The 7730-nt window shown below is 48.8% G+C and overlaps 1 protein-coding gene across 2 annotated transcripts in view; it reads right to left on the bottom strand.

Annotated features, from left to right (window-relative positions):
• Positions 1–4572: 4572 nt before the first annotated feature.
• The window catches only part of SEMA4C (semaphorin 4C), a 61350-nt gene continuing 58192 nt past the window's right edge, over positions 4573–7730 (bottom strand). For both annotated transcript variants that reach the window (XM_081870005.1, XM_081870006.1), the window contains exon 15: positions 4573–6940. In XM_081870005.1, coding sequence (XP_081726131.1) covers positions 6099–6940 — 842 coding nt within the window. In that variant the 3' untranslated portion in view covers positions 4573–6098. The remainder of the gene's footprint in view (positions 6941–7730) is intronic.

Below are 7730 nucleotides of genomic sequence, written 5' to 3'. Positions count from 1 at the left end.
AAAAAGAAACTCACATGTAAAAAATGTTTTTTTCTTGCAGTTCAAGTTTAAAAATAGGATTTTATGAAACGGCATACTGTGACTTTATATTTTTAATAAGCTTGCTTCAGTCATTGTCCTTTTGGAGGAGTATTTAACTGTAGTGCAGCTCTTGAATAAAATGAGTTGCTGGGGGAACGATCTGCCCACTGTGTAAAAGCAAGTGTAAGTTTCTCTCAATATTCTGCTGCTGCTGACTAAGTGGCAGCCATTTTTTCTCATGGTGCTTGCCATTTTGAATTCCCCCCAATCGAAAAAGCTCCTCGGGACAGGCGTTTTTGTGGGAAGCAAAATGGTGGGTGGAAACGATGATTCCCACCTAACGGAATTCCACCTCCCTCTCAAAATATAGATGAAACAAATCAACTAGTTTCAATGTGTGTGAAGCAGCTGCGAAATGCTCTGTGTCAGTTCAGTCCCTCTCTAGTTCATCCTGGGAAGACATCTGACATATTACAATTAAAAATGGGGGGGGGGGGGACACAGACAGAATACGTAGATAATCTCATCCTGGTCTGCTTTGACACATGCAGAGACATCTCCCATCTTTCACACCCATAAAAAGAGGAGCATGTGGGGCAAAACAGTTTTAGCCCAGTCTTTACTGGCAGGATGTATTTAGAACATGGCAAGGGAGTTGTGTGTCAGCACAAAAGCGAGGGCAGGCAACGGGAAGCCATCTGTGCTCAAATCCTAATGGGGGAATGTGTGTGTGTGCTTGGGAGCCAGAATGCCTGCCTTCTTTTTCTTGCTCAACTGAAGACAGTGATGAGAAGATGTGGTCTCTCTTTCCTCTGGCAGTTGTTGTTGTTGTTGCTTTCCTTTCGGGGTGGGGTGGGGGGTGGGATGGGCCTCAGGCCTACCACATCCCCTGCCAATAATAGTCACTAGCCCCCCCCCCAACACCACTGGCACCGATGAGTGATGTGCCCCAAAACCTCTGGAGGGGACCAGTTTGGTGTTCAGTTCTCGAAAGAGGGAGCTGGGCCTCACCGGCCACGTGACCCCGAAGTGCACTGCTCTCTTTCCAAATTTGCTTCATGCTCCTGCCTGAAATCCAGCTGTTTCTTTTTAAGTGGACAGGATGGGCAACCTAAGGCCATGGGAAAAGACTCTCTGCCAAAGTGAGACCTGCCCCCCACCCCTTGCAGACTGGGAAGAGTCAATTGAGCATTACCCATTTCCCATCCTTTGCCTGCAGACATATATAGATGGATGGGGCCTCTTTTATGCATCTGTTTCAAGAGTTCAAGCCCTATAAAAAAACACACATCTCCAAACCCATCCCAATGTCACACTGTGACAGCTCTTATCTGGACCTTTTTGTGTCATTTCTATTGGGGCTGCCTCTATTCTTACACAAGTGAATCTTAGAAGACATATGGTTATTATTTATCTGTTAAGCGAGACCTGCAACGAAGTGTTGCAGTGTACCCTGACCTCCTAATAGGAGGGTTCCTGTTTAGGGATTCAGCCTGCCAGCCTTGCTCTCCACCAGGAAACTCCATTTGACCCCACCCAGCCCTCTGCTTTTCTTTTCCAGCTGACATTCAGCATTTTGTGGGTGCCGACCATGCTCAGACCTTCTTGAGCTGAGCTGGTTGAACTTTCTGATGGTAAAAGATGTTTGACAGTGGACTATCTCGGAAGAGGTGGACTCTTCGAAATGGAGGCTGGATGGCCTTCTGTCAGGGATCCCTTAGCTGGGATTCCTGCATTGCAGAGGGTTGGACTAGATGACCTTTGGAATTCCTTCTAACTCAACAATTTTATGATTCTGTGTTTTTGTTTCTTTTGAACTTTACGTTTCTCCCAAGCATGCTGTTATCTCTCTCTTCTTTCTAAAGGGCTCTATTCTGAGGACAACGCCATCAGCACTCAGCACCTGAGAGTTGCCAGGTCTTGAAATAAAAAAAAATGAGTCAGGAGGAGGAGCCCAGAAGAGCTCTGGTGATGGAGCCACAGAGTCCAGCTGTTTTCTCAAGGTGCGGAAAAAGAGAGCACAGTGCTAAAGTGATCTATTAGTTTAAGATGAATCGGTGAAAAACTAAGGAATTAACCCAGCCTTGCCCCATACAGTACTAACATAAGTAAGAGACACCTCCTTGCCACAAAGAGCTTACAATCCGTTCAGTCATTGCACACTCCCAGTTGCATCTGCCCATGAATGATTCTCAGCTTAGGGGTTTCCCCCCACAAATCAATTTTAAAATCAATAAACAAAAAGGGAAGCAAGTAACCTGCTTATTCCACCCCGGGGAAATGATCTGGCTAGCCACAATGAAGGCTGCTCTGCTATGGCAAATGAGGCACTGCCCCACCATCCTGCCCGCCCTCAGCCAGCTGACACCTGCCTGCCTTCTTCGGCCTCATTCACACCCTCCATTTAAAGCCCATGAAACAGGCATGGCTTTCCCCAAAGGATTCTGGGAGCTATAGTTTATTAAGGGTGCTGAGAGTTGTTAGGAGTCTCCTACTCCCCTCCCAGAGTTCTCTGTGAAGAGGGATTGGTTGTAAACCACTCTGCAACTCCCGGAGGGGAACAGGGGTCTCCTAACAACTCTCAGCACCCTTAGCAAACTACAGCTCCCGGAGTTCTTAGGAGGATGAATAGTGTGGCTCTGGAGCCACCTGTCATAGGCTTCCCTGCTGTCCATCCCGCCAGTGCCAACGGGCATCGGTCACTGCTGGATTAGAAAGCAAGGATGCCAAATGCAACACCAAGGCAGGTTTGGCTACTGCCAGGAATCCACACTGCCCTGTGGTACAGATAGCAAATTTTTGATTCTGGACTTAATGGCTCTATGGGTAGCGTGCCTTGATTCATTTAGACAGTAGTGGCAGACAGTTGCATTTTGTGTCCTCGGGTTGGCCTCTGCTATGAACTCGCTATTGTGGTCTGAGCTAAGCAACAATTGTGCCTCATCCTCCACAACTTGACAGTAATACAGATCTTCATTACAGGGGTGTTGCAAGGATCACAAAGCCTTTGACTTTATCTTCATTGCCAATTCTAGCAAAGCCTATGTAGGTTTAACTTCATTGCTCACAAAGATCCCTCCCTCCCCTCCCCTCTCTTCTCTTCGCTATTCCCCCTCTGTAAAAATGTAGATTTTAAGTTCTTTTGGTGGTGGAGAGCAGCCTATTTTTTGCTGAAGCACTATGTTAATTGATACACACAAAAACACTTTGCCTTACTCTTGGCAAAGAAGCTGTAAGTGCTATGAAAATAAGGAACTGAATGCTGAGATGCCAAAATAGGTCACAAGCTGGGGAGGCACAGATATCTTGAGATTCCACGTTCCACTCCAGAAGCTTCCTTGCAAATCCTTTTTAAACACCCAATTTCATCTCTTCATTGCAAGGTTATTGTTAGCTGATTGCCTGATCTGCGCCACATGTGTAGCAGGGGAAAACTATGGATTATTTTCCCAGACTGGAAGCTAGAAGGGAATCAAGGCAGGATAAGTGGGGGAGGAGAAATCTGTTGCAACACACACCATTACTTCCATCCTTAATATATTTATAAATGCGTGTACAAATCAACAGGAGCAGGGAAGGCATTAAATTGGCAGTTGTGACAACAGAGCCCAGAGAGCTGCTTCCTGGGAGCTCTGGTTCTTTCCTCCGGGCTCTCCCACCCCACCCCTCCCCTCCCTGCTCGGCCCTCTGGAGTGCTGGGAACAGAGAAATGCCCTTTTATAGCCCTGCTGCTCTTTTTCCATGAGCTCACAAGCGAAAGGAAAAAGACTGGCAGGCTGTCACAAGGGCAGGCCCTGAAGATCGCGGGGAAAGAGGCCCAGTTGTCGGGAAAGCTAACGAAAGGACAGCGCGATATCCAGGAGTGGCCTCCACAGGGCAGAAAAAGAAGAGTTTGTCCTGCCTGGGGCAATTCATCATCTGAGATGCATCATAGCCAGGAATCAAAAAATTGCAGAAAACCAACTTTCACCAACCTAGCGCCCTCGAGATGTTTTGAACTACAGGTCTCTTCATTGCAAGAGATACACTGGGGTGTTGTCAAAAATATCTGGAGTTTGGCAAAGGTTAGCATAATCACACAGCAATTTGTCAGTGCTTCGTTTTCGAGAAGAGACAGTCAGAAACCACCCACCACCATATCCCAATATATGGCCCTTATTCAGCCTTCCTCCCAAGATGACGCCTTTGCCTCTCTCTCCTCTTCCAAATGCAATGTACAGAGCCAATGAAAACATTGTTAGCCATGCCATTTAATGTCCATGGGTCTACTCTTGAGTAGGGCTGGTCCTGGATACACACCACATTCACCTTTTTTTCTCCCAATTTCCTTCTCTCTCCCTCCTTCTCCCATCTTGATTTAGATTGCAGTCTGCTTGGGACAAGGAGCTCTTCTGTTCTGTAAAATGCAGTGTACACCCAATGAGGTTTTAACAATATTATCACTGCCGTCAATTATTATTAATAACATATAATGCACACTCTCCTCCTGAGAAGGCATGTTCTGCAATGGAAGAGAAACCCCCACGCCCGATGAACACAGTACTCATCATGTTATTCTTATTCTCCATTTTATTATTAATATAAAAATATCCAGATATTTACATCAAATAAATATATTTCAGTAACAAATAAATTACACGAATTGCCTGGGGGAGGTGGGCAGGACAAGCAAGAGACCCTTGTTATCAAGAGGCCCCTCTTATTATTTACATGGGGTTTTTCTTGGATTAAAAAAGGGTAAAAAGAGAGGAGGGGGTGAAGTCAGCTGCTGGCAGTGGTGTGAGGCATGCAGGATTCGGGGAAGGGTCTGGCTGTGTTGAGGGCTTGGTTACCAGGCAGGGATACAGCCAGGGGGGTGGGGGGGGTATCTACACTGCATGCTCCTCATTCCCCAGAAAAGAAGGGAGGAAGCTCAGTTTAGTCACAGCAGTCAATTGCTTTGAAGGAAGAGGCAGCTCTCTCTCTCTCTCTCTCTCTCTCTCTCTCACACACACACACACACAGGGGTTCTCTCTCTCCCTCCAGAAGCAAGTCTAACCATGGGGTAAGTAAAGGTGGTCACCACAGGTGGCAGATCTGGAGGTGCCATGGGGAGGGCACCTCACAGAATGGGAAGGGTGTGATTTACTGGGGAGATCTCCTGCACAAGCCCCACTGAATTGAACATAAGCCTGGAAGGCTTTAGCAGGATGGGAGATTGCCATTCAAAACTTTCTGCCTTGACCTGACCACAATCCCTTAGGCAAACCCAGATTCTGCGCACCTTCCCTGGTGGTGCCACCCTTTGGCCCACCCCTTGACAAAAGGTGGGTCTTTTCCAGGCAAAGCAGCCTCCAGCTCAGTTATGGCAAGTCTTCCCTGGAACTCAATTCTTCCCTGCACCACCTTCCCAACCCCTTTTCGCTCTCACCAAGACATCTAAGCTTGAAGAGGCCCAGCCCCACACATGCAGGCCCCCCTTTGTGGCATTACTCCCTGGGGGGGATTTATGCATCTTCATGTTAATCCCCAGTGTTTCCTTCAGAGGCATGGGTGGGGGGCACAGACTCTCAGCTACCCTGGCCCAACTATTGCATTTGGCCGGTTGTTTCCTGGTTAGCCCAGCAGAAGTGGCAAACAGAACAGCATGGACCCAACAGCAGCTGTGTACTGGGAACGAGACTCTGCCCTGCCTTTTGCTGTCCACTCTGCCATCAGCCACAGAGCCGTTTCGGGGAGGGGGTGGGGGTGGGAGTGGGCAAGCCTGAATTACTGGGTCTGCCAGTCCAATGGTTAAGTCTCCAGTGAGGTTCAGGCTCACCATTCAAGGCAAAGGAAGAGCTGAACACACCTCCCACAAAGAAAGTCCTGGGGATTTCTCAGAAGGAAGCACGGCTGAAAACACTGAATGAGGCAGGAGCAGCCTGTAATGGGGGCTTGGCAGTGTATAAAAACTGGGGGCCAAAGTGTCTGAAGGAAGTATTTAAATAGGATTTTCTTTTCTTAAAAAAAGAAGTAGAACCAGCCAGGGGCAGTGATCCCAGCCTAGTTTATGAGGTAGTTGAGTAATAATACACAGGCCCAGTCCATGGCGCTGCTCATACGGACGACTCCTCAGGGTTTGAGTCAGGCAGCGCTTGCCTCTGCTTGAGCTTCCGCCGCAGCTCCTCGGCCAGGTCGCTGTAGTCTGGCCGCTCCTCGGCGCCCAGGTTGAGGCGGATGTAGCCGTTGGAGGAAGAGCCGCGGATGTTGCCCAGGTTGATGCGGTTGGGCGAGTGGAGCGGGGGAGACTGCAGGGGCTGCCCGGGGATGCCGTTGGTGGTGGGAGAGGGTGTGGTGCCTCCGTTCTGGCACACGGCATGGCCGGGGACGATCTTCAGGGACCCGTCAGAGTAGTAGTAGCTGGCTGGGTCCCACAGCTTCTCGTCCGAGTCCGAGGTGGTGCTGGGAATGAAGGTGGGGCTCTTCGCCTCCTTGGGCAGCTCAATGGGGTAGACCAGGGTGCTCTCAATGGCCTTGGAGCCCTTCTCCAGCTCTTCCTTGAGCCTGCGCCGCAGGGACAGCACCACCAACAGAAGCACCAAGCACACGGCGGCCAGAGCAATCACAACCATCCACACCAGGCCCAGGTTCTCCAGAGGGGCTCGTGCTTCCAGAGACATGGCCGGGCCAGAGACCACGGTGACCACGTAGCTCTCGGACATCAGCTCATTGCGTTCCTCCAGCTGGACACACCTGTACAGCCCGCTGTGCTTCAGGCTGGTGCCCAAGATGATCAGCGCCTTGAGGTGGGCATCGTACAGGACCGAGTCCCGCTCCTCAGGCAACTCCTGCCCATTGAAGGTCCAGCGAGCCTGGGCCAGGTTGGAGGTTGGGCGGCAAGGCAGGACCAGGTCTGTGCCCACCATCACCGTGATGTTCTTGGGAATTACTTTGGTTCCTGCAGAGAGAAGGGAGAGGGTGAACAAAAGACGGGGGAAGACATCACGCCTAGCTATTCTTCTGCCAACAGACAGGGCTCCTTGCAGTCTACGAAACACAGGATTTTCTTCCTTCCAAAGCAAATGCACTGTGGAATCCCACAAGCAGAAATGAAAAAACAGCAGAGTCTTTGTATATTGCATTTGTATCCTGTATGTCCCTCCCAAAAACCGAAAGAGTGGCACACATTTTTAAAATGTCTATCCCACCTGTTTGTCCAAAGAAACACATAATCCCTGACAAACCTCAATATTAGGGTTGCCATATTACAAAAAGCAAAAATAGCAAAGTTGTTGAGCTTTTTAAAAAATGCTTTTGAGGTTTTTTAAAATGAAATTTGCCAAAACATCAACACTTCCAACATGGGTTGCTCTGTGCCTGGGGTTTCCTGGACATTTTGGCTGAATTTCAGTAATTCTGCCCAGACGCTATTTCCGGCAGATGAATCCCAGCTATGTCTGGGCAATTCTGGGTGTACGGCAGCCCTACTCAGTATAGTGTCACAGAATCATAGAACTGCAGAGCTGAAGGGACCACGAGGGGAATTAACCCCTGGCAATGCAGGAACCTTTTTGCCCAACGTGGGGCTCAAACCCAAGACCCTGAGATTAAGTGTCTCATGCTCGACTGACTTAAGCTATATTCAAAGCAATAAATTAACAATAACCAACCTGTTTAACGAATTCCAGCAGCAAAACAAACAAACAAACAAACAAACAAACAAACAAACAAACAAACAAACGCATAGA

The sequence above is a fragment of the Podarcis erhardii genome (assembly GCF_964252035.2).
Source record: "Podarcis erhardii genome assembly, chromosome: 7".
In the NCBI taxonomy this organism is placed as follows: domain Eukaryota; kingdom Metazoa; phylum Chordata; class Lepidosauria; order Squamata; family Lacertidae; genus Podarcis; species Podarcis erhardii.
This window is presented reverse-complemented; position numbering and strand designations above follow the sequence as displayed.